Here is a 26,487-nt window from a genome sequence, read left to right on the forward strand (position 1 = left end):
AGAAGGCCACTGAGATTCCTTGCTAGAAACTACTCTAGTCCACTGTAAAATGCATTTGTAACAAGATTTATATACAGTACAAGAATTGACAGCAGTGAACATTGTTCACAAAACCAAAATAGAGATTGTTTCAAGGAGCAACAATACTATAAGTAAGCCTATACATTCTAGCTATTATAGCTAGGGAGCGCAATTAGAGAGAATGAATGTGATACTCCATGAATGCCTTTTAAGCATTCTCCCAACTTGTTTTACTATTTATTGATAGGAGTAGATTATTGCAAGTATATTGTTCATAATTTTTGCGATCTTTGGAGCTATCCGTATCAAATAGAGATTCTCAAATTGCATGTTTCAATGAAGGAAGGTCAGCCGAACAAATTTCTTATCAAATTTTCTCTTCCTTTTTCCCTGCACGCTAAAAATAAATGTTACTATTTACATTTTACACCGGGGGGTCTTGGAATCATTTCAACTGTTTTTTAAAATTCTATTTTTTTTGTGATATTTTTTATTTTTTTAATATATTAATATAAAAAATAAATAAAAATATTATTTTAATATATTTTCAATTAAAAATACCATAAAAACAACTTTATTAATAATTATTTAGGGGTGCTTGGTTTGGAGGTGTGGATGATTTTTTTGTATGAAATCCACAAAAAAAAACATATATATATTGTTTTTTAGTTTAACATGGGTGTCCGGGCCAGCTTGCGCGCACCTCGACTAATCCCACGGGCCCTGAAGTTAACGACCATGTAAGCCTCCAGTGGCTATCATATGAGCAAACACAGGGATCGAACCGGAGACCACAGAGGAAGTAAACCTCTTGGTCCCAAGTTTTTACCACTGGGCCACCACCTAGATGGTTAAAAAAAAAAAACTTTTTAATTTTATGAGATGTGATTTATATTTTAAGAGTATTTAATTTTTTTAAAAAGATCATCACGTTTGAGCCAAAAACACACTCAAACACACGCGCCTGAATAACGTTGATTAGTATACTTTAGTGGAAGGTTTTCAATCCAGTCCCAAATCAATATACCTATTCTCAATGGCAACGCAAACTTATAAATTTGTTCAATTACATCCAAATACCTACATTTATCAATTACACCCTTTTGTCATATTGCATACGCCGCAATGACATAGCGGATGGAAAAGTAAATGAAAACCAACATTTTCCGATCTAATATGCATAAATATGGACTCAAACTTCATTATATAGGCTGGGGAAGGAAACCCACGCGTCCCCGCGCGCGCGCGCGCACCTAAACAACCATACAGCAATAAAAAGAAAACGCTGCGTTTCATGGTGCGCATGTCGACTGTCACCGAAGAACCAAACAAACCAGCATCACACAGCACAACGGCCAAAACTCTACTAAAAGCGGGAAAATGGAACTGCCCCTGTAAGCCCCGCAATTCTTTTTCACAATCTCACAAACCAACCTAAAAGGCTAAAACTACTATATTACTTACTGATTATTACGGAGGCGGAGGCAAGGCGCCATTACTGCAGAGCTTACAACCATGGGTGGGGAAATAATAACTAAAAGATCTCTTCTTTATTTGATGTAATTTAATTAAATCTGTGTTTGTTTTCATGTTTAAAATACTGATTTATTATTCCTTATTTTGGCAGTCGACCAAAGCAAGTAAAAGATGCAGCTCATCAAGACACCAAGACGAGGTGGTTCGCGTCCTCACTAACACTCTCGAGACTGCAAATGTGAGCGTGCGAGCGAGCGAGATTCTCACTATCAACTACTCTTCATTTTTATCCTATATGCTATTTATTCATTTTTTTTTTATCAATGTTTTAGTTTCGTTTAGTTTGAAACCCTAGGTCTAGCACTCTTCTGTTTATGATTGTTACTGTTTATATTTTTTCTCCTTTGCAGTGCCCTCACATGCTTTTTTATGGCCCACCTGGTACCGGCAAAACCACCACTGCCCTGGCTATTGCTCACCAGCTTTACGGGCAGTTATAATTTTACAGCAGTATTTGTGTGATGGAATTTTTTCTATAGATAGCTAAATTACCAAGTTGATTCGATATTTTAGTTGTTAATCAGATACTTAGAAGTGGTCGCATGCGGGAATGCTAGGGCCTTAACTGTCGAACCCTTTCTGCTGATGATGAGAAATATGTAATCATTTAATTGGAAATTGGAATAGGATGCTGCTATCTCTGAAGGTAATGAATCCCTTTGGGAAAATGTGCCTATTGGGATTTTTAAGTTGAAAAAACTGAGGCATTAAATCTTTAGCTGAACTTGTTGGAGTAAATTGGATCTGATGTTTAACTGAATGACTTTCTTTTAGAGACATGCTTGCTACAGGGTTCAGGACTTGGTCTATATAGTTGTTAAAAGATATTATTTCTTCTTTTTACTGACTTTATATTGCCATCTTGAAGATGTTAATTGATCTCTGGTGCCTTTAGATCATTTCTAGATGCTATCATGTGAAAAACCTGATACGTGTAAATCTTAGAGATTAGTTCTGGTGATTTCATGCCTTCTATCATTTTGACTGCTGCTATTATCGTATTAGATTGTAGAGTCTGCTTTCCTTTAATATGTGAAAAAAGTTGATGCCATTCTGGAACATATTTAGCATGTTGATTCCTTCATGTCTTAGGCCTGAACTCTACAAGTCTATGGTTTTGGAACTAAATGCAAGTGATGACCGTGGAATCAATGTTGTTTGGACTAAGATCAAGGATTTTGCTTCTGTGGCTGTAGGTTCTGGTCAGTGTCAAGGGTATATACATTCTTCTTCTTGCAGTAACTTTTGTCTTCCACTCAGGACATAATTGCGCTTTGCTCTTCATGTTTCCAATACTTTAGGGGTTACCCTTGTCCACCATATAAGATTACCATCCTAGACGAGGCAGATTCTATGACTGAAGATGCTCAGGCATGTTTCTTTTGTTCTTTTATGATGGGTTATTTACAAATATAATGTGAAGTGCATGGGTATCACCTCATTTGGCATAATGCCCTGAGACTTACAATGGAAACTTTCTCCAAAGTTACAAGATTCTTCTTCATATGTAATTACATCAGCAGGTGAGCCATTTTGTCATACAATATGTCATTACAAATAATTTGATGATTGTTGGAGATTCTGCCATGATTAAATTTATAACTGCTCTCCTTGGGCTCGGAGTACCTGTGACAAAATAATTATCTGATCTAAATGGCCTCCATCTTGCATTGGTTTTCCTTACACAATGAGTCATTGTATGGTTCGTCAATGTGGTGATGCTTAGATGCACTGATGATTCCTCTTCAAATTTCTTCCTATGAACTCTTGGCCCTTGGGTTGTCAGTCCTAATCTATTTAACTTTTTGGGTAGAAAAAATTATTATTGCATGATTTGCTCCCATAATTTAGGTGATTGTGATTCTTGCAGGATCATAGAGCCACTTGCGTCAAGATGTGCAAAATTCAGGTTCAAGCCACTTTCAGAAGAAATCACAAGCAGTCGTATATTGCACATTTGTAATGAAGAAGGCCTCACTCTGGACGGAGAGGTATGCAAAGCTTGTCACATTCATTCCTATTTGTTCGGTGGCTTGATTTCCTAGCACAAAGCATGTGATCTACCACTGCAGGCTCTCTCAACCTTGAGTTCTATCTCACAAGGTGATCTTTGCCGGGCTATCACATACTTGCAAGTAAGAGATGGTCCCCCCCTCCCCTTCATGTCATGACCGTGATGCTCATATTATAAACCCCATTATTTTGGTGTTTTTCTCATGGATTTAGTTAACCAAGAGTCATGGTGTTACTACCTGTACAAACAAAACCACCAATTCTTAGTAGTCATTTTTCATTTCTCCTTGTCCCGAAAGGCATAAAGCAGGGTATCTTTGAATCCTCACCACTTCCTGAGACTATTCATGTTAAAGTGTCAATTTCTTATGGCATTTTAAATTTCATGAGATAGAACAGAGCATGATTCAATGATATCGAAGTTTACCATATGCTTTGCAGAATATTGCTTCAAATGATTGACAGTTTTGTTGACCTTCATTATCATGAAAACTTGTTTCACTAGATTGGATTGTTTTATTGTGCAAACATGATCTCAAAGTCTCAAGCTTTTGAGGATTAGGCCCAATTATGATATATCAGGATCAGAAACATCAGCCAGTTTGAAAAAGAAATATACCATGTGTTGGAGTTTCTGATGTAACAATATCGAAGATGAGATTCTTGATTGACCTTTTCAGCCAAGCCCTTCCCTGGAGTGCTTCAATAAAAATCTAGTACTGTTATTAAGCCTTTGGTGTGTGATATTTGAATGATCATCCTAGTCAAGGATCCAAATGTGGAATTTTGAATTTATTGATCTTTTTTGAATTGAATGTGTACGAGAACAAATTGGTGAGAGATCCTTAGCATAAGACATGAAACATTATTAACCCTACTTTTATGGCCATTGTGTTTTCCCAACAGTTTTGATCATTTATTTGGAACTTCAATGTTGACAAATATACACGCCCAGTCATTAGCCCATGCCTTTTCTTCTGTTCAAGTTTCCCATTCCTCAGTTGAAGTTGAACTTCAGCATTTATTTATTGCAGGGAGCTGCTCGCCTATTTGGATCGTCAATTTCATCCGAAGACCTTATAAGTGTATCTGGGGTAGGTTATATTATAAACTTTTTGGGCCATTTGTTTTGGCAATATATCTTCTTGTTATGCATAGTAATCCTTTTGCGCCCTGATTTTCATGGTGTTGTGGTTTTTAAGGCCATTCGGCAAGAGGTTACTGAGGCACTTTATGAAGCATGCAAAAGTGGTGACTTTGATTTGGCGAACAAGGAAGTCAATAATATAATTGCGGAAGGATATCCAGTATCTCAGATCCTTGCTCAGGTTCCCTTTATTCTATCCTTGGCCAACTTTCAATTTAAAAAATTGATTTAAATTTTTCCTGACATAAAAAGAAGATGTCGAGTTGACGATGGTGTTTATAAGGGAGCAAGAAAAATTTAGGACATGAGTTATTGATTTGAGTATAAATTTAGGACATGAGTTATTGATTTGAATATCTTCAATAAGTTTAGTTAATTTAATAATATGATTATAAAAAAAACAATAAAAAAACCTATGACCAATAAAAAAAATGAACACATGCCAACGAGTGAGGGTGTTCATACTCTTTGAGTGGCGTGTGTGGTGCCTATTGATGCTCAAACACCACTTTTCACAATTGTGTTGGAAGCGTCATGTTATTCTCTTCCTGATGGTCAGAAGTGCATGCATGACATCTTAAGGAATGATAAAATTAAAAGAAAGAAAATCGAAGTTAGAAAAATAGAAAAAAATGGATGGTGGTTTTAAAGTTTGCGTAAAAAAATTTACTTTTATACTTCTATTTTTATAATGATATATTCTCAATTCCTAAAGTTTTTTGAAATTCAGTTTCGGTACAAAATTTTATTTTTTTTATTTTACCATTTCTCGTTAGAGAGAGGAGAGAGAAATGTTAGTGGGTTTTGATGGTAGATAAAAAAAGTTATTGTTGACAACGATTTTGATAAAAAAAAGATCAATCTTGGTGTTCACGGGTTTTATTTGAGGGTGAAAGTTTAGCTTGTGTGTTATTTTTTCTTGAAATGACATGAAAAAATAGATCTAACCTCAATTTGTTTTTGGGTTTCAGTTAGTTTTTCATTTTTTGACTGATTTTTTTGGTTTTTTTTAAGGCATGAAGGGGTTTATGCAATGTAATATGTGGAACTCGTCATATGTACATTCAGCATGGCAAAAATTGAAGTGTCAATATGACATACGCGGATGCAATTGTGTTTAGCAATTAATAGAAGCCTTTTTTGTATCGGTAATCTTAAGCATTATCTGACATTGTGATTAAGGTGTTTTTTTTAAAGGGATTTTTGAAAAAAATAAATAATAAATAAATGTTTTTAAATATTTTTAATACAAGAATATCAAAATCATAAAAAATTAGCCTTTACTTTAGGTTAGGCCGGTCTCGTCATTCACGAAATTCCCCCGTCCATCGATCACGCGAGTACGCATCCAGTCAGCACATAGTGAACGAAAAAAGCGCTGGCCAGCCGTGATCAAAATGTCTATTAATTGATCCCTATTCATTCGGTCAAAGTCCCCACCACACCGTCTTTACCCGCCTCAATTGATCTTAGCTAATTAAAAAATTATTAATTTAATATTTTTTAAAACAAAAAAACCTTTTAAAAAATGTATTACCAAACATATACCTTCTATTATGTATTTTCTAATTTGATAATAAGAAATGCGCTGACTGAACTTGCTTCGTAGACAAGGTTCGTTCCGTAGCACGCTTCGGGCGAAGCCGGGGCCCGATTCCCTTGACCCCAAAATCTAGTTTTTATTCAAATCCCGACTCAACCCCTCACCCTGCCTGCACCACAACCACTATTACCCCTTACCAACCACCTCCCGTCTACAATCTTGATAAAGTCTCTTGGGAGAAAAGATACAGAGAAGAGAGAAAGGGAAGATTGTGATGAGATTGGGAACATGACTCGCTCTGGCAGATGTTTTAAGCCAGACAACCTGAAAACAGATGGAAATAAAGAAAAAGACAAAGAGAAAGGAAAAGGGAAGGAAAATACTGATGCTTTTCTCAAGGAAATCCAGAGGTCGGAATAGAATGCGGCTGAACAGTTTAGCAAAGCCCCTGCCCAAATTTCGATCTTAGGTCTTCTTTTAACTTCAGAGTGAGAATAAATGATGGAAAAATTTCGGAATGCACATGTCACCCCAGACATTTCACCCAAGAGATTGGCCAGGTTAGTGGGACAGATTTTGGCTCAGCTTCAACCTCATGAGAGGTGATTGCACCAGTAGCAAAAGAGATCTCTTAGAGTCAATTTAAACATCAATAGATTAGAGACTAAATCCCATTCCAAAACAATTTTTTTAAAATTCTTATATTAATATAATGCATTTAAATTATTTTTTTTCAGATATCATTCTCAAAAGAACTCAAAAAATAAAAAATACATTCTCCATCACTAATCAACCACGCATTAAATCTAAACGATGACACTGTACATAGTGTTATATTTGCCTAATTTTAAAAATAGTTATCAGCTACAGGGGTATTTAGCGGTGTATGTACGCGTCGTGGTAGTTTGGTCGCAAAAAAGCAAAGCCCGGCAGTGTGGACAAGAAGAATCTGCCTTTCCCTCTCTGGTTGAAACTTCCTCAACATGATTGGCCACTTTTAAGAGGTACAGTACCTCATGATCTTGACTTAATCCATAGACTTCATAGATTTTGTTTCTAAAAACGCATGCTTCTCTCGGCAGAAATTGTATCCAGAGTATTTTTTAAGGCGCCCCTGATGTTATATTTTTGGTATCCATGATATGAACCAACTTAGTTGTATATTGATTAATTTTTTGAGATTTTAAAGTTAACAATTAAATAAATTTTCAGTGGTTCTGAAATTTATAATACTTGAACCGGTAATTTTTATAATGTAAATTCAAAACCTGACAAGTAAAACTACAACTTTTAAATAATTCTAATTTCTTTATTTAATGAAAATTTATCATGAAAACGATGAGCATAACAACAAATAAATGAGACTTTTTTTTTTTTTTCAAAATTAAAACAAATTAAAAACCTCTGGGAAAGGGAAAAGAGGAAAGAGAAAATGGGGTAAATGGAGTATAGGCGGTCGAGTGGGACTGCGGGGACTCATGGAAAAAGACAAGTGCTGACTTATTGAAAAAGGGTGGTATCGGCGGTCAAGTGGTAGACGTGACCAGTGAGTTCACCCTGGACAATTTCTTGAATCATGAAGCTTTATTTGCATGCTACTATATAAGCCATGGAGGGTTGATGCGTTATAATCAAGGTTGTTAATTTTATTTTGTTTTGTCTAGAATAATTAAAATATTCTATATCAATTTAAAAAGTAAAACAAAACAAAATAATTTTTATCTCATTTTAAATTTCGGTCCGTTCTGAATTTTTCGGCTAAATTCCACCCGAAATATTCCAGTTTCATTTCACATGTTCCGTTTCAATCTTGAAAAACCATTGAATCAAATTGAATCTAGTTTAATTTAATTAATTAAACCACCTAAGTATAAAAAGTTCATTTTATTACTATTTTCAATAACAATGATATTAATAATAATATTAAAAATTATTATTACTATTTTCATTAATAATGATATTAATTTTTTTAAATTAGATTTATCACTAATATATATGGTTTATATTTATGTTATTTTTTTAATGTTTATACTTTGTAGGAATTTGAATAAAATAAGAAATGTTTTAGATTTCATTAGCCTTAATAACATTGACCTAACTTTATATTTAAAATATTTATGTTAAAATATTTTACTTTGATAATATTTTGATATTTTATTTAAATTAAATTATTTTAAATTAAAAATTTATTCTTGATTATTTAAAAATTTAGCCTTTCAAATTGGTTTTTCTTGGGAGGTGTGTGATTTTGTCTCTGTGTCGGTCTGAGACTAATTCCATACTTGAAACCGGACTTCGATCGATCAAGGAGGGAGCCCCGTCACTTTCTTTCGACACTTCTTTCTTCTTGCTTTGATGTTACATTTATGTTTTTTTTTCCTGGGCTGCCTCGTGCCTCTTATAAATACCCCACCATTCCATGCCTTCCATTGTATCCCTGAAATCAACTCGCTCTTTTCTCTAGCTAATAAGAGCAGTGCCTGTGTCTGATACATAGCACACTCTCTTTGTCTCTCCCTCTCGAAGCACCTATAAAAACCAGGCGCCAAACCAAACTGGGTTTTCTTAGGAGGTGTGTGATTGTGTCTCTGTGTCGGTCTGAGACTAATTCCACACTTGAAACCGGACTTCGATCGATCAAGGAGGGAGCCCCGTCACTTTCTTTCGACACTTCTTTCGTATAGTTCAAGTCATTAGAGATTCTTTTATAGCATAACTCACACAATTATTGGTATCTTTTGTTAACAAAGATGGGTGAGAACACATCCGCAAAGAACCAACTCCCTCACCAGGTTTTCAGCGTCTCAATTGACACCAATCCACAGAGTGGCTCCAAGTGGTTTGATGATGATGGCCGCCCCAAACGAACTGGTAACTTTACTCTTCTTTATTTAATATTCTGGACAACTCTGAAAGAAGAAGAAGAAATATTAGCCATATGGTCGTGTTTTTTATCGTGAGTCTTTCTTTTGTTGTTTCTTTAAACAGGAACTGTGTGGACTGCAAGTGCTCACATCATAACAGCTGTTATTGGGTCCGGAGTTCTCTCCTTGGCTTGGGCTATTGGTCAGCTTGGATGGATTGCTGGACCAGCTGTGATGCTTTTGTTCTCGCTTGTCACTTACTATACTTCTATTCTGCTCTCTGCCTGCTACCGCTCTGGTGATCCTGTCAATGGCAAGAGGAACTACACCTACATGGATGCTGTTCGGGCCAACCTTGGTAAATTTACTAACACGTGTATTATTAATTAGATTATAGTGGTTAATTTTAAGCGTTCTAATTGTTTTACGCGGTAATTTTTAATTTTCCCAGGTGGAGGAAAGGTCAAAATATGTGGATTTGTGCAGTATGTGAACCTTTTTGGTGTTGCCATTGGCTACACAATTGCATCTTCTATAAGCATGATGTAAGTTTCAGTTCAACCAAGAATTTGTAACTAACTTTGCTTTCTTCTTCTTGTTATTGTTGGTCTCATTGGTTCTTGTCTTTTGACTACAGGGCAATAAAGAGGTCTAATTGCTTCCACCAGAGTGGTGGACAAGATCCATGCCACATGAATGCCTATCCATATATGATAGCTTTTGGCATAGCTGAGATTCTTTTGTCTCAGATTCCTGGATTTGATCAGCTACACTGGCTCTCTCTTGTCGCTGCAGTCATGTCCTTCACTTATTCATCAATTGGTCTAGGACTCGGCATTGGTAAAGTTGTAGAAAATAAAAGAGTCATGGGAAGTCTCACTGGAATAAGCATTGGCACTGTGACACAGACCCAAAAGATATGGAGGAGCTTTCAAGCACTTGGTGACATCGCTTTTGCCTATTCTTACTCCATGATCCTCATTGAAATTCAGGTATATGAGCTAAATATATTTTCTCTCATTTGTTTTATGCTTTGCCAATTAAACTGACTAATTTTTCGGTCCATTTCATGACAGGACACAGTCAAAGCCCCACCTACAGAAGCCAAGACGATGAAGAAAGCAACTCTAATAAGTGTTGCAGTCACAACCCTTTTCTACATGTTCTGTGGTTGCTTTGGATATGCTGCTTTTGGGGACTTGTCCCCTGGAAACCTCCTTACTGGATTTGGCTTTTATAACCCATACTGGCTTCTTGATATTGCCAATGCTGCCATGGTGATTCACCTTGTTGGCATATACCAGTTCTCCTGCCAACCTCTCTATGCTTTCATCGAAAAAGAAGCAGCTCAAAGATTTCCAGATAGTGAATTCATTACGAAAGACATCAAAATCCCGATTCCTGGTTTCCGCCCCTACAATCTCAATCTCTTTAGAATGATTTGGAGGACCCTCTTTGTGGTCCTCACCACTGTGATTTCAATGCTCCTTCCCTTCTTTAATGACATAGTTCGTTTACTTGGGGCTTTGGGATTTTGGCCATTGACGGTTTACTTCCCTGTGGAGATGTATATTGTACAAAAGAAGATACGAAAGTGGAGCACAAGATGGCTCTGCCTGCAGATCCTAAGTGTTGCTTGCCTCATTATCAGTATAGCTGCCGCTGCTGGCTCTGTTGCTGGAATTGTCGGCGATCTCAAGTCGATCAAACCCTTCCAGACCAGTTACTAAATCAGTGAAATATCAGCAGTCAATAATGGCAATTAGAAGACAAAAGGTTTAGATTATAAGGGAGGCTGAACCTCGAAGCTGCGATTTACTTTGCAAGACTAAGATCTTAATTAGGAGGGTTAGTAGTGCTTTTCAGAAGTTTCAACTGTAACCTATACGATGTATCATGCTGTAATGAATGGGTGCAAACATTAATGAATTTGTGAAACATTTTCTGTTTTCTATTTTTGAAAACTATGCGAATTTGTTGTTTCAGTGTGACCATGCAACCTCATATATTTGAGAATTTAAGGATATTTTTATTCCATAAGAGTATGTGTTTTTACATGATCAATGCTAGTGTGGTGATTTATAAATCACTGCAATATCCAAGTTTTACTTCATACGAGTTCATATCTTTACATGATCAAATACTAGTGTCATGCATGGTTACATGGTCATACATGATCAAAATTTGAATGTGGGATATCAAGTTGTCAAAAATGTTTTTTTACACAACATGAAAAATGTAATCTAAGCTTAGATGGTAAAAATAAATTATAAAATTATAAGTAATTTGAAATTAATGATAAAGAACTCGACAATCAAAATAACATCAAACTTATCAACTCAAATTGTTGGGTTAAGAATAAAAGAGGATTTGCCAATCTATTTTTTGAACATAAAAATATGATTAATTGTTTGGTTTTCGAGGTTCCATCTCCTAAGCAATAATGAAATGTTCTGAAATGAACCAAGAATGACTAGAAACAAAGATTCAATTTCTATCTAACCAAATAATATAAAAAGAAGTTTAAAAGGAAAAATTTAAGGATAATATTCGATTCTTATCTAACCAATCATGATTCCATACGGAAATCAACAACACAAATTCATTATCTAAATGCACACAATATCATAGAAATAGAAAATAAATAAAATAGAAAAGAGGTAGTAGATGATACATACTTGACTTCATGTTTCATAGCATGAGGAGTATACTTATCGGCATTCACTTTGACTAAGACTACTGGTTCTTCAAGTCAACAAGAACGGGAGCCACCACATCTCAGTATCTAACTATAACAAAAAAAAAAAACTAATTTAATAATACAGTAAGCAACGTCGCCGATTAAAAGAAAAAAATCCCTAAATTTCATCGGTTTGAGCAAAAAAAATTTTGATTGAGCAAAACTGAATATATAAAAAAATGAGATCAAACCAAAATAATATCTAGTAAGGCTTTTTGTTGATGAAGAAAAAGAATATAGAAGAAAATAAATCCTTCATAATCATTTTTTTATAGGACCAAAAAGAATTATAAGAAGATGAAAGATCAAAGATTGATTAGAATAATATGTACCCTCGGAGAAAACTAGGGTTTGGCCACTGAGTTGTTGTAGGCTTCCAGCATCTTGGCAGCACGAGTGAGACTGCGAGACGATATCTTGATGTATAATTACATTGACTAGGGTTTTGTTTGGTTTAATTGAGGGAGAAAGAGAGTTAATTGGGGTAGTATTTATATTTTACGTAAAATCGACCATAAAATCATGTTTTTACTAATTTTACATTATTTTAATTGAATTTTATTATTTTAACGTGATTTTCCACAATAACTATATATTGACTTGTAAAATCATATAATTTTATGAGTCAACTTGTGATTTTAACAACTTTATGTGGGATCTTTGTGAATCTTACTCTCAAAAGTGAAAAGCCAAAACTCTCCCAATATAGAGCTTATTGGCTTTTTGGATGACATCTTGTTTAATAATATGTTTTATTATATATAAAACTATGTAATAAATATTGAATAATGAAATAAAAAAATCAAATTCAAAAGGATTCAAAACAAAAAATAGCAATAAAAAAATGGATTAAATTTGATATAAAAACAAAATGACAGGACAACTTTTAATTTTGGATAGATAGTTCAAGGAGAGGAGAGAAAAAATAAGGAGGAGAAAAAAAGAAAAGGCCTTCGAAGTAGGTGCGAGCAAAAAAATCAAAAAACCGATTAAACCGAGAAAACCGGAAAAAAAATAACCGAAAAAACCGAACCATGAAAAAATCTGATTAAACCGATTAGAATTTTGAAAAAACTGACCAATTCAGTTTTATAAGTCTGAAACCAAAAAAGCCGAACCGAACCGAAAAAACCGAGTCAAACCGGAAAAAACCGAGCCAAACCGGTTTGAACCGATTTTTCCCTAAAATAATCGAACCAAACCAAAACCAGTCGGTTTGAACTGGTTTTGGTTTTTTTTAAAAAAACCAATTTTGGTTACTTTTTTTTGATAAAAACCGAACCGAACTGAAAATAATCACCCATACTTCAAAGTCTCATTGCAGCTCCTCCGTCGTCATGCACTATCTCACCAGAAAGCCCTTGTCGCATTACTTCTAACACCACCAATGATGGTGATTTGCAGCCACGGTAGGAAGCCTCATGTGCCCCTAGAATGAGACAACCCGACCCTTTCATACTCTGGTGTAAGGGTTGCAAAATCCAACCAACTTGTCCCTTCCCATTTACTTCAACCCACCATATTTTTTTAGCTTCAATTTCGGTCTCTTAACATTTAATTATTTTACATTAACAAAATTTTATTTTATTTTGCCAAATAGAGTATTAACCGAATGTAGAAAATTTTCCCTTGATATTACATGAACCTCATATCAAGGAAACAAAAAAAACAATGTGAAGTGATCAAATTAAAAAAAAAGATGAGTGAAAAAAAAAACGAGTTTTTCCTGGGCTATGTAAATCAGTTTTCAACTGGGCTCTTTCTTTGTTTTTCATTTGTTTTTTTCTCGAACGAGTGTTATAGATGGGTTTCAATGGGGAACCTATATTTCAACCTGTTAAATGTAAATCATGCAAAAATGTTGATTAAAAAAAAATGCGTATGAAATGCAAACTTGCCCTTCACGGGGTGACAACCTAGTAGGAAGATCCTAATTGTTAAGTGCATCAAGGGGTTGGCCATTATCTAGTTTCAAAGGGTCTCTCGCATGTTTAGTGATCGTCCTCGAAAGGTCGATATGAGGCTTACAAGTAGTGTGAAGATAGAGGCCCTGAGTAATATCAGTTTGACATATCAACCACTTCCAAGTAAGCAATCAAGCGAGAGTTGGATGGTTTCACGAGTCTTACCCAGGCTAAAGCCATTAGGGTACCGTTACTCCCCCACTTATCCTAGGATGTAAAGTGTGTGCTCTCAAAGTGATGTATGACAACATAAACAAGGATGCATGCTAAAGCAGTAAATGCAAGAAGAATAAACAAATAAACACAACAAACAAAATAGCAATAATAAGAAAAAAGGCAAAGCTTTATCCTAAGTGTCCCCAGTGGAGTCGCCATTCTGTCGCACCCGACATCGCGACGGCCCTAAAATTTTTACAAGAAAAGAACAAATTTCTGGCATCTTGTTCTTTTAGGAAAAATGTCTTGTTCAAGGAATTGCCACCTAATATTATGGTCACTAGGAACCCTAACTGGTCAACAAAGATTCTATGGCTCGGGATTGGTTACGTAAAAGGAAAGATATTATCACCCCTTAAACGTTCTGCCTGAGGCAGACTGCATTGCTGGTTTTGTCTTAAATTGCTAAATGTTTATTAGTTTATGCTATGATAATTTGCTTATAATATTCCTGACTCTGGCGCTAGTGAATATTCAACAACGGATACTTCCAACTCTGGCGTTGGTAAATATTACGTAGTATAAAAATAAAATAATTTAAATCAGTATTATTATTCCTGACTCTAGCGTCAGTGAATATTCATCTATGAATATTTCCAACTCTGACATTGGTAAATATAAAGCAACCCAAAAAAATACGGTATTCGATCCTGACTCTGGCGCCAGTAAATAAATCTGTAAAATTCTAGATTAAAAGAAATAAAAATTATTATTTTTTTATTTTTTATTTATGTAGCACGGTCTAACAAAAACAAAAAACAAAAAGAAAAGGTTGGGTCACTGGTCCAAACCAGTGATCCGGCTGGCCACTGTTGCATGCCTGCGTGAATCACTCACGCATGCACGCAACAATAACATGGTAATTAATTTACCAAAAGAAGGAAAGCTGAAGTACTTACCTGGCAAGGCTGAGGGAGATGGTGCCCACGACTGGCGATTCAGCTTGCTGTTCACGGCGGAGAAGAAACTTCTCACGACTGAAGAGCCGGTGGACGCTGGCCTCAAGAGCACGGTGGGGGAAAGAGCTGTTGGGGCTGGTGCAGCTGCGGGGTGAAGGCGAAGACGATGTTGATGGTGACGGAGGCTTGCCCGACTACTGCTGCTTCCTCCTCCATTTCTGTTTTTCTGTGTCTTCTCGAGTCCTTCTTTCCTGTGCTGTTGCTTGTGTTATTATTGGAAGACGAAGACAATGGTCGATGGTGATGGAGGTCTGAACAGAGGGAGGAGATAGGGGTTCTTCTCCTGTGTTTTTTTGTTGTTGTTCGTCTCTGACCTCCCCCTTTCCTCCTTTCCTCCTCTGTCCATTTTCTCCCTTTTTCTTCCCTGATGTTTCTCCCCACTCTATCTGTCTTTCTTCCTCCAGTCCTCCCTGGCTTTTTCGTGTCCCCCTCTTCTGGTCTGTTGCCCTGCTGTTGCTGAGACGCTAAGCTGATGGAGCAGATTTTCCACTGCTACTTCTGGTGCGAAGGAGATGAAAGGACGATGGTTGACAAGGGAAACCTGTTGGGACTTAACATATACACATCCGGTGACGCAGGAAGCCTGCTACAAGAAGATCGGATTGTCAGCACCAACCTGACAGGAATCTATAGGCACCAACGAGCATGGTGTACAGAACGTTGCGTTCATTACTGCAACATGTTGTTCAGGCCCATCCGGAGACCCAGAGGAGCCTGGGAGCAACGAGGACTTGATCACTCTTTGGGACTGCTCTTCCCCTGGTTTTTCGTCTTTGATCATAAACTCCTGCACCTTCCAGAAGCAAGCACCAACAATTGGATCAGTTTATTCAACAGCAAAATCGAGTTAACAAAAAAAGGCCAGCTCGTGAGAAAGGAACGGGGAGAATGAGAAAGTCCAGACCTCCCCTCGCACCAGTCTTAGGTGGATAGAGTGGAGATCTTGGGGGGAGGCCTGGAGGCTCTGTTCTTGATCGTCTCCCTTGTTTTTCTTTTCTCTTGTTCGGCCCACTCTTCCCCTGTGTTATTCGTTCTTCACTCCCTCGTCCCTTCTCTCCTTTTTTTCTTTTTTCTTCCTTTTGTTCTCTATGTTTTTTTTTCTCTCAGTCCCCCTGGTTTTTTCGTGTCCCTCCGCCCTCGCGCTCTCTAATCTTCTCTGGCTTTATAGCCAGAGAATGCCAAACATCTCTACAATTGAAACGGCTTCAAAGCCATTACTGCAGAAACCGTTCCTGTGGAAGGAGACGAAGAAGGCGATGAATGATTTCTAAAAACGGCGCCGTTTGTGTGATAGGAATGACCATTTTCAATCTAGTCACTGAATTTCTGCAATCGCGTAAGCAAGCGCCTGGGTAAATTGTAATTGGACCCCTGTATTTCGGCGCTTTTTACAAGCTAATCCTTGGACTTTAATATGTTGCAATTTTGCCCCCATTTAGCCCTAAACTTTGGTATTTATTCAATTACGTCCCTGATTTCACTAATTAAATTAATTCCAAGATCAATTAACTCTCAAAACTTATCAATTCTCCAATTAAGCCCTTGAATTGATTAATTAAATTAATTCTAAGCTCAATTAACTCTCAAAACTTATCAATTATCCAATTAATTGATAAGTATGTTCTAGGATTTACTCATGTATGTTCTAGGATTTACTCAACGAGACATGAGAAGTTCTAATGCATTGCTAGAAGTTCCCATAATTACATTGTGGAGAATAGGATAATGTCTGGTTTTTTTCATAATTACATGTATGTTCAAATGGATTATAAAATCTCACAGCAAGTTTTCCTTGATGGTATATTCGTTCCTTCGTTCAAACCAGAAGTAAGTTCTGACATGAGCTTATGCTGAACAAGCAAACAGAGCAAATAATTTCTTAAAACTATGTATCAAATGCAACCACGATGAGCGTGCTCGAGGGAGGTATTTTCCCTCACTTGAGCATTGAGCAACACTCCACAATATAAAGAGACAGAGGCTTCCATTGCTTCCCAGAACATTGTTTTCTGCATAACCTCGTAATTGAAGCCTCAGGTCTCGGACCAGGCATGTCAATAAATGTAGTGTTGTAGGCTAATATAATAAATGTACAATTTTAAAAAGCCAAATGTCTATGTAATGAAGATACCTTGATCTCCCAATAAGAAAATGTCCTGTAGTTAAATTTCCTTCTGGGTGTTAAATCTTCGACGGGAGCAGAGCACTTACCAAGTTTCCAAACAACGCATCGAATGAAAAATCACCCTACAAGATGAACTGGGACTGTAAATTATCAGAAACCTAGCCAATAACTTGAAAAGAAAAATCAATTTAAGGCAAGGATTGTTTATAGTTTAGTCCATTATAAAATGCATTTGCAAAAAAAGGGCATTTAAAAGGAGAAGGCCACTGAGATTCCTTGCTAGAAACTACTCTAGTCCACTGTAAAATGCATTTGTAACAAGATTTATATACAGTACAAGAATTGACAGCAGCAAATGACTAAACTAAACATCATAGTACACAACCTTTTAACTACCATCCACATACACTCATATATACATTGATTGCCATAAAGCTTGCATCTTGCAACCTCAAGCCAAGCACAAACCAAATTACAGTCAAATTTCTCAAACAACACTGTCAACCCAGTTTCAGTATCATGCATCACACACAACACAATCATGAAGTTTTCAACTTCAACTACTCAATCACTGACTAATTGAAGAAAACACTAGTGTAAATTAAAGGGCGATAAAAAAAGTGGATACCCAACAAGAAATGTCTGATTAAAAAAGAAGACGAGAGGAGAATGTATGAAAACAGGTGTCAGGATAGGATTTTTGAAAGAAAGGAGCAAGGCATATGGGGCATGGATTTGAGTCACTTAAAAAGAAAAATTGATTTTCTTTGTTGCTGTTAGAGTCTTCTTGGTCCATTTTCTCAATCCAATTCCATAGATTTGCCGGGTTTCTGTGTCCTAATTCATCCTTCAATGGCTGCCTTCAAATTTAGGTTGCGAAACAAACAAATATGAAAAAAGACATGAACCCTTTTAGATAATGCCCTTAGAGAAAGCAGATCTTTAAGAGAAAAAGAATCAAGAAGCAACTAGAGAAAGCGAGAAGAACGACAACAACACCAACGAATTTCTCCGCGAATCACTTCTTTCTTGTCCCAACCACTGCACTTCTATGACTAGAGAGTGCTACAGTACTCCCAATACACAGTGAACATTGTTCACAAAACCAAAATAGAGATTGTTTCAAGGAGCAACAATACTATAAGTAAAACCCTTACATGCTAGCTATTATAGCTAGGGAGCGCAATTAGACAGCATGAATGTGATGCTCCGTGAATGCCTTTCAAGCGTTCTCCCACCTTGTTTTACTATTTATTGATAGGAGTAGATTATTGCAAGTATATTGTTCATAATTTTTGCGAGCTTTGGAGCTATCCGTATCAAATAGAGATTCTCAAATTGCATGTTTCAATGAAGGAAGGCCAGCCGAACAAATTTCTTATCAAATTTTCTCTTCCTTTTTCCCTGCATGCTAAAAATAAATGTTACTATTTACACCAGGGGGGTCTTTGTATCATTTCAAGTGTTTTTTAAAATTCTATTTTATTTTTATTTTTTTGTGATATTTTTTATTATTTTAATATATTAATATAAAAAATAAATAAAAATATTATTTTAATATATTTTCAATTAAAAATACTAGATAAAAACAACTTTATTAATTTAGGGGTGTTTGGTTTGGAGGTGTGGTTGATTTTTTTTTTTGTGGAATCCACATAAAAAACATGTATTTTTTACTTATTGTGAGATGTGATTTGTATTTTAAGAGTGTTGTATTTTTTTAAAAAAACCACCACATCTTCAAGTCAAACACACGCGATCTTAATAACGTTGATTAGTATACTTTAGTGTAAGGTTTTCAATCCAGTCCCAAATCAATATACCTATTTTCAATGGCAACGCAAACTTATAAATTTGTTCAATTACATCCAAATACCTACATTTATCAATTACACCCTTTTGTCATATTGCATACGCCGCAATGACATAGCGGATGGAAAAGTAAATGAAAACCAACATTTTCCGATCTAATATGCATAAATATGGACTCAAACTTCATTATATAGGCTGGGGAAGGAAACCCACGCGTCCCCGCGCGCGCGCGCGCACCTAAACAACCATACAGCAATAAAAAGAAAACGCTGCGTTTCATGGTGCGCATGTCGACTGTCACCGAAGAACCAAACAAACCAGCATCACACAGCACAACGGCCAAAACTCTACTAAAAGCGGGAAAATGGAACTGCCCCTGTAAGCCCCGCAATTCTTTTTCACAATCTCACAAACCAACCTAAAAGGCTAAAACTACTATATTACTTACTGATTATTACGGAGGCGGAGGCAAGGCGCCATTACTGCAGAGCTTACAACCATGGGTGGGGAAATAATAACTAAAAGATCTCTTCTTTATTTGATGTAATTTAATTAAATCTGTGTTTGTTTTCATGTTTAAAATACTGATTTATTATTCCTTATTTTGGCAGTCGACCAAAGCAAGTAAAAGATGCAGCTCATCAAGACACCAAGACGAGGTGGTTCGCGTCCTCACTAACACTCTCGAGACTGCAAATGTGAGCGTGCGAGCGAGCGAGATTCTCACTATCAACTACTCTTCATTTTTATCCTATATGCTAGTTATTCATTTTTTTTATCAATGTTTTAGTTTCGTTTAGTTTGAAACCCTAGGTCTAGCACTCTTCTGTTTATGATTGTTACTGTTTATATTTTTTCTCCTTTGCAGTGCCCTCACATGCTTTTTTATGGCCCACCTGGTACCGGCAAAACCACCACTGCCCTGGCTATTGCTCACCAGCTTTACGGGCAGTTATAATTTTACAGCAGTATTTGTGTGATGGAATTTTTTCTATAGATAGCTAAATTACCAAGTTGATTCGATATTTTAGTGGTTAATCAGATACTTAGAAGTGGTCGCATGCGGGAATGCTAGGGCCTTAACTGTCGAACCCTTTCTGCTGTTGATGAGAAATATGTAATCATTTAATTGGAAATTGGAATAGGATGCTACTATCTCTGAAGGTAATGAATCCCTTTGGGAAAATGTGCCTATTGGGATTTTTAAGTTGAAAAAACTGAGGCATTAAATCTTTAGCTGAACTTGTTGGAGTAAATTGGATCTGATGTCTAACTGAATGACTTTCTTTTAGAGACATGCTTGCTACAGGGTTCAGGACTTGCTCTGTATAGTTGTTAAAAGACATTATTTCTTCTTTTTACTGACTTTATATTGCCATCTTGAAGATGTTAATTGATCTCTGGTGCCTTCAGATCATTTCTAGATGCTATCATGTGAAAAACCTGATATGTGTAAATCTTAGAGATTAGTTCTGGTGATTTCATGCCTTCTATCATTTTGACTGCTGCTATTATCGTATTAGATTGTAGAGTCTGCTTTCCTTTAATATGTGAAAAAAGTTGATGCCATTCTGGAACATATTTAGCATGTTGATTCCTTCATGTCTTTAGGCCTGAACTCTACAAGTCTATGGTTTTGGAACTAAATGCAAGGGATGACCGTGGAATCAATGTTGTTCAGACTAGGATCAAAGATTTTGCTGCTGTGGCTGTAGGTTCTGGTCAGTGTCAAGGGTATATACATTCTTCTTCTTGCAGTAACTTCTGTCTTCCACTCAGGACATAATTGCGCTTTTCCCTTCATGTTTCCAAAACTTTAGGGGTTACCCTTGTCCACCATATAAGATTACCATCCTAGACGAGGCAGATTCTATGACTGAAGATGCTCAGGCATGTTTCTTTTGTTCTTTTATGATGGGTTATTTACAAATATAATGTGAAGTGCATGGGTATCACCTCATTTGGCATAATGCCCTGAGACTTACAATGGAAACTTTCTCCAAAGTTACAAGATTCTTCTTCATATGTAATTACATCAGCAGGTGAGCCATTTTGTCATACAATATGTCATTACAAATAATTTGATGATTGTTGGAGATTCTGCCATGATTAAATTTATAACTGCTCTCCTTGGGCACGGAGTACCTGTGACAAAATAATTATCTGATCTAAATGGCCTCCATCTTGCATTGGTTTTCCTTACACAATGAGTCATTGTATGGTTCGTCAATGTGGTGATGCTTAGATGCACTGATGATTCCTCTTCAAATTTCTTCCTATGAACTCTTGGCCCTTGGGTTGTCAGTCCTAATCTATTTAACTTTTTGGGTAGAAAAAATTATTATTGCATGATTTGCTCCCATAATTTAGGTGATTGTGATTCTTGCAGGATCATAGAGCCACTTGCGTCAAGATGTGCAAAATTCAGGTTCAAGCCACTTTCAGAAGAAATCACAAGCAGTCGTATATTGCACATTTGTAATGAAGAAGGCCTCACTCTGGACGCAGAGGTATGAAAAGCTTGTCACATTCATTCCTATTTGTTCGGTGGCTTGATTTCCTAGCACAAAGCATGTGATCTACCACTGCAGGCTCTCTCAACCTTGAGTTCTATCTCACAAGGTGATCTTTGCCGGGCTATCACATACTTGCAAGTAAGAGATGATCCCCCCCTCCCCTTCATGTCATGACCATGATGCTCATATTATAAACCCCATTATTTTGGTGTTTTTCTCATGGATTTAGTTAACCAAGAGTCATGGTGTTACTACCTGTACAAACAAAACCACCAATTCTTAGTAGTCATTTTTCATTTCTCCTTGTCCCAAAGGCATAAAGCAGGGTATCTTTGAATCCTCACCACTTCCTTAGACTATTCATGTTAAAGTATCAATTTCTTATGGCATTTTAAATTTCATGAGATAGAACAGAGCATGATTCAATGATATCGAAGTTTACCATTTGCTTTGCAGAATATTGCTTCAAATGATTGACAGTTTTGTTGACCTTCATTATCATGAAAACTTGTTTCACTAGATTGGATTGTTTTATTGTGCAAACATGATCTCAAAGTCTCAAGCTTTTGAGGATTAGGCCCAATTATGATATATCAGGATCAGAAACATCAGCCAGTTTGAAAAAGAAATATACCATGTGTTGGAGTTTCTGATGTAACAATATCGAAGATGAGATTCTTGATTGACCTTTTCAGCCAAGCCCTTCCCTGGAGTGCTTCAATAAAAATCTAGTACTGTTATTAAGCCTTTGGTGTGTGATATTTGAATGATCATCCTAGTCAAGGATCCAAAAGTGGAATTTTGAATTTATTGATCTTTTTTTAATTGAATGTGTACGAGAACAAATTGGTGAGAGATCCTTAGCATAAGACATGAAACATTATTAACCCTACTTTTATGGCCATTGTGTTTTCCCAACAGTTTTGATCATTTTTTTGGAACTTCAATGTTGACAAATATACTTGCCCAGTCATTAGCCCATGCCTTTTCTTCTGTTCAAGTTTCCCATTCCTCAGTTGAAGTTGAACTTCAGCATTTATTTATTGCAGGGAGCTGCTCGCCTATTTGGATCGTCAATTTCATCCAAAGACCTTATAAGTGTATCTGGGGTAGGTTATATTATAAACTTTTTGGGCCATTTGTTTTGGCAATATATCTTCTTGTTATGCATAGTAATCCTTTTGTGCCCTGATTTTCATGGTGTTGTGGTTTTTAAGGCCATTCCGCAAGAGGTTACTGAGGCACTTTATGAAGCATGCAAAAGTGGTGACTTTGATTTGGCGAACAAGGAAGTCAATAATATAATTGCGGAAGGATATCCAGTATCTCAGATCCTTGCTCAGGTTCCCTTTATTCTATCGTTGGCCAACCTTCATTGCCATCGCCTATTATCAGATAAATCTGCTACTGATATGAGATTTCTTCCAGTTATTTGAGGTGGTGGTTGAAGCAGATGATTTATCAAATGAACGAAAGGCTTGCATGTGCAAGAGTTTGGCTACAGCTGATAAAGTTACTATTTCTGAAGCTCATTTCTCTTGCCTAGTTTCCTCTTTGACTTTGGTATTATTAGTTTATCTGGTGAAAAAAAATAAAATAACGGTATTTGCCTTGGCAGTTAGTAACTTGGGTGGTTCAGTATTGCTGCCGATAGCTAATCATAGTTCAGAAAATGTTAAGTGGCTCCTTTTTTTTCTAGATAAAAATGGTTACAAGAGATGGGGAGCTGTCTAAGAGGGGCCCTCTCTTTAGCCTATCTATTTGAATATTTGACCTTGCTGTCACATCCTCTCCCTCACCACCATTGTTAATGATGCATGAGAAAACATGACTGAAGTTAGTTTTTCCAAACTGCTGGATTTAATTCTTTGTACCTTTTTTTTTATGAGAAGCTTCTTGGTTACCCGTAATGTCAACTCATCAATTCTCTCCAAGTATTATTGTTTCCATTTTTATCTCATTTTATGGGTATAAGTTTTTTTAGGCGCACAGTATCATAGTTAGTGGCGCCTGTTGAACTGAATTTTTATATTTTATGCTTTTATGGATTTGCAGTGTCTCATTGATGGTGCTGATTAGTGGCGCCTGTTGAACTGAATTTTTATATTTTATGCTTTTATGGATTTGCAGTGTCTCATTGATGGTGCTGATGAGTATTTGCAGCTGCTGGATGTGGCTAGCAACACAATGCGAGCTCTCTGTAACATGCCACAAGAACGTTATTATGATAGTTAGGTAGCATTCGAGCTCGGGTTGAGATGTAGCACAAGGTGAGATCATGTATAATATAATGCTCCACTTTTGGAAACTCTTAACTTCTTCACAAAAGAGTCACCTGCCGAACTTTTTATGCATGCACTTTTCTATCCTTTTCTTCTTCATAGTGGGATCAGTGACTACTTAGCCTACTTTCATGTCTTTGAATCCTAATTGATTAAAAAATTGAAACAAGCGGTTGATAATTTGCTTTCTATTTTACATGCATATTTTCTTTTCAAATTTTCAATCATATGAAGGCATATACATGCCTATGATCATTTGGTTTAGGAATTGTTAGTGGAAATACTGCTGAAAGCTGGGACAAAATGGCTTTGTAATTGGTTATCCTTGCTGCCCCCCATAAATTTGAAGTTGATATGATTATATTTGTCCAAATATTTGAAAGCACAACTTACAAGGGGTAATTCTAACGTTGCAGGCCTGTCGGGCTGCCAGACAGCTAGAGGCATCATATGATGCGTGATCACTTTGTAAATATTTGAAATTCTGAATGGTGCACAAGATCATTAGAGTTGCTACTTAAGCCCAAATACAATCCAGCTTCTAGTAGGGTGTTTTTCCTTTCTAGCATAGTTTGAAAAAAAGTCTTGGCAATCTAGTATAGGTTAAAAAAGATTTTGAAAAATAGCATAATTTGGTAAAACCTTAGATTTTAAGTGTGATATTTTAATTTCAGAGGGGAGAGAGAAAAAAAAGATTAAAATTTTGATCACTATATCTCTGTTACAATTGGAAAGAGCTTGACGAATACATGAACATATAAAAATCTCTGTTACAATTGGAAAGAGCTTGATGAATACATGAACATAAAGAAAGCTACTAATAACACGCGCTGTTCAAAGATGAGACCACTTGCTGCTTAAGTGGTGGTGGTATGTTCATGGATTTATGTTGTTGAGTTTTTTTAATGATACTAAAGGTATTGTTATTAGAGCTTTGATATGATTTTAAAGTTTTTTTTTCTTTTGAAATTAAAAAGTATAATATTTTAAAATATCAAACTTAAAAACTGCAGTTTCTACCGAACTATGATATTTTTCAAAACCCCTTTTCTCCTGTGCTAGTTCCATTTTATCTTTATTTGTTTTATAAGTGCGCTGATTTTCTAAAGAGTTCCTTATGGTAATAGTAGCTAACCTGCCATGGTGAAAGCCGCCATGTTTTGTCCTGCGAGCCTCATTTGATGTGGACCTAGACCACTTCCGTTTAAGATTTACTAGGAAATCTGCTGAAATGCCCATGATCTAATGCTAGGATGGCCGATACAACCAAAGCTAAAGGTATCGAAGTCAAATTTATGTATAAAAAAGGTAGGTAGCCTTGTAGAGTCCCTAGTCTATACCCCTATATCATGCACGTGGAAGTCATTTACTTGAGATGGTATTTTCTCAAGGCCTGGTTGGCAATTTGTCATCTCACGTCTTAATTTCCGAAGTTTGAATTTTTGCTACGCTAGTTTTGTCTCTCTTATTGATTACTTGAAATTTCTGTTTTTTGGTATGCGTAGTCAACTACATGCGTGGACCCATTAACCTCTAGACTGGCCCAGCTACCCCACTCCATGCCTTTGATCCCGCCGAGACCAAACCTTAACCTTCCACACACCCCTATATATATCAACAATCTCAAAAGGAACGAATTAAGGAAGAGAGATTTGTGTCATTTTTGTTTCTGTGGTTGCCTTCTTTAAGTTTGCTCTCTGTGGCTAGTTACTTTCCAGTCGAGATGGCAATAGAAGCAGACGATTCTTTCAAGAAACCTGGAGCTGTTCCATTTAAATGGGAGATCCGACCTGGTGTCCCAAAGATCCAACAAAAACAATTACAGGAAAAACAGCAAAAGAAACCCCCGACATTGCCATCACCATCACCACCTTTCAGTCATCGTCAGCAAAAGAAAGAACTATCACCCCCGACATTGCCATCAACTTCACCACCTTTCAGTCATCCTAGTCCATCGACAGCTCCTCTAGTACAAAAGCAAAAGCTTAAGCCTCCACCAGCTGGATCCATTTTCCTCCCTCCATCAGAGCCCTGTGCCCGATCATTTCGCCCTGTTCTGCGTAGCTTGTCTGAGCGTTGGCGGTTCGAGCAACCTGTCCGTGTCCGACCTGAATGTGTTTCAGCTGGGTGTTTCCCATCACCTCTGTTAAGGAGAAAACAAAGCAAGAGGAGGACCGCCTTCAGCATAGCCAAACCTGGATCAGAACCTGATTATACCTCTGACCTTGACACGCTCTCTCGGTGGTCCATTTCAAGTAGGAAGTCACTTTCGTCATTCCGTGACTCACCAGCGTCCTCATTTTCATCATATCACTCATCACCTCGACCCGTGAGTGATGCCGAGTGGGCTGGGTTTGGACTTTTTTGAAGAACCCTACTATATATACGCTGCTCTTTCAGAGGTTCTTTGAAGGAATGTATCTATTGTTGCTTTGGAATGTTTACCAAGTTGGTCAGCTTTGAATACTTTGATTGCTCTGCCGTCATGGAAAAGCACTATTGCCGCTTGTGTTGCCACTTTGTTGGATCAGCAGCCCAAGATGACCTGTGGATAGTTGTTGTTATAGTAAAGAGTATTACTTGCATGGAGTACTCTCGGAGTGTTGTTTTCTATATAGATAAGGTAAAAGATGCGACGATGTTGTAAATAATTTTCCCAGAGGCTATGGTCAATGTCGTTGTGTAAACGCCATTGCCTAGTTATGTTACAGACAAGGGAAGTTTCAATGAAGAAAAATGTTTCTATCAA

The 26,487-nt window shown here is 36.7% G+C and overlaps 4 protein-coding genes across 5 annotated transcripts; all 4 read left to right on the forward strand.

Moving 5' to 3' along the window:
- Positions 1–1,391: 1,391 nt before the first annotated feature.
- On the forward strand, positions 1,392–5,824 carry LOC18096204 (replication factor C subunit 2). Its single transcript, XM_024593309.2, has 8 exons — positions 1,392–1,540; positions 1,649–1,735; positions 1,908–3,080; positions 3,428–3,548; positions 3,630–3,692; positions 4,605–4,664; positions 4,773–4,898; positions 5,732–5,824. The coding sequence occupies exons 3-8, from the start codon at positions 3,025–3,027 to the stop codon at positions 5,735–5,737; spliced, it is 432 nt and encodes a 143-aa protein (XP_024449077.1). The 5' UTR covers positions 1,392–1,540; positions 1,649–1,735; positions 1,908–3,024; the 3' UTR covers positions 5,738–5,824.
- Positions 1,402–23,918, forward strand: LOC112326062 (replication factor C subunit 2-like). The gene is made up of 10 exons (XM_052450724.1): positions 1,402–1,505; positions 19,403–19,443; positions 19,552–19,638; positions 20,552–20,674; positions 21,330–21,450; positions 21,532–21,594; positions 22,506–22,565; positions 22,674–22,799; positions 22,885–22,968; positions 23,587–23,918. Coding segments are annotated over exons 3-10 (684 nt in total). The 5' UTR covers positions 1,402–1,505; positions 19,403–19,443; positions 19,552–19,636; the 3' UTR covers positions 23,692–23,918.
- LOC18096205 (amino acid permease 3) lies at positions 8,933–11,188 on the forward strand. The gene is made up of 5 exons (XM_052450721.1): positions 8,933–9,131; positions 9,249–9,482; positions 9,576–9,669; positions 9,762–10,116; positions 10,201–11,188. Exons 1-5 carry the CDS (start codon positions 9,011–9,013, stop codon positions 10,852–10,854), a joined length of 1,458 nt encoding a protein of 485 aa, XP_052306681.1. The 5' UTR covers positions 8,933–9,010; the 3' UTR covers positions 10,855–11,188.
- Positions 23,588–26,487, forward strand: LOC18096207 (uncharacterized). 2 transcript variants are annotated; one of them, XM_052450722.1, is made up of 2 exons: positions 23,588–23,726; positions 25,446–26,487. In XM_052450722.1, exon 2 carries the CDS (start codon positions 25,462–25,464, stop codon positions 26,104–26,106), a length of 645 nt encoding a protein of 214 aa, XP_052306682.1. In that variant the 5' UTR covers positions 23,588–23,726; positions 25,446–25,461; the 3' UTR covers positions 26,107–26,487. The 2 variants fall into 2 exon arrangements, with proteins under 2 accessions (XP_052306682.1, XP_052306683.1); XM_052450723.1 differs by having other exon boundaries at positions 25,457–26,487.

Source organism: Populus trichocarpa, chromosome 2, assembly GCF_000002775.5.
Source record: "Populus trichocarpa isolate Nisqually-1 chromosome 2, P.trichocarpa_v4.1, whole genome shotgun sequence".
In the NCBI taxonomy this organism is placed as follows: domain Eukaryota; kingdom Viridiplantae; phylum Streptophyta; class Magnoliopsida; order Malpighiales; family Salicaceae; genus Populus; species Populus trichocarpa.

What these genes read in the sequence shown, in the direction of transcription:
- LOC18096204 (XM_024593309.2), top strand. Translation starts at nt 3,025, where the DNA reads ATGGAAACTTTCTCCAAAGTTACAAGATTCTTCTTCATATGTAATTAC. An exon ending in ATATGTAATTACATCAGCAG is followed by an intron (nt 3,081 to 3,427) that starts GTGAGCCATTTT and finishes TGATTCTTGCAG; the next exon opens with GATCATAGAGCCACTTGCGT. An exon ending in GGGCTATCACATACTTGCAA is followed by an intron (nt 3,693 to 4,604) that starts GTAAGAGATGGT and finishes TATTTATTGCAG; the next exon opens with GGAGCTGCTCGCCTATTTGG.
- LOC18096205 (XM_052450721.1), top strand. Translation starts at nt 9,011, where the DNA reads ATGGGTGAGAACACATCCGCAAAGAACCAACTCCCTCACCAGGTTTTC. An exon ending in GCATCTTCTATAAGCATGAT is followed by an intron (nt 9,670 to 9,761) that starts GTAAGTTTCAGT and finishes TTTTGACTACAG; the next exon opens with GGCAATAAAGAGGTCTAATT. An exon ending in TGATCCTCATTGAAATTCAG is followed by an intron (nt 10,117 to 10,200) that starts GTATATGAGCTA and finishes ATTTCATGACAG; the next exon opens with GACACAGTCAAAGCCCCACC.
- LOC112326062 (XM_052450724.1), top strand. An exon ending in GCCTCACTCTGGACGCAGAG is followed by an intron (nt 21,451 to 21,531) that starts GTATGAAAAGCT and finishes CTACCACTGCAG; the next exon opens with GCTCTCTCAACCTTGAGTTC. An exon ending in GTTTGGCTACAGCTGATAAA is followed by an intron (nt 22,969 to 23,586) that starts GTTACTATTTCT and finishes ATGGATTTGCAG; the next exon opens with TGTCTCATTGATGGTGCTGA.
- LOC18096207 (XM_052450722.1), top strand. Translation starts at nt 25,462, where the DNA reads ATGGCAATAGAAGCAGACGATTCTTTCAAGAAACCTGGAGCTGTTCCA.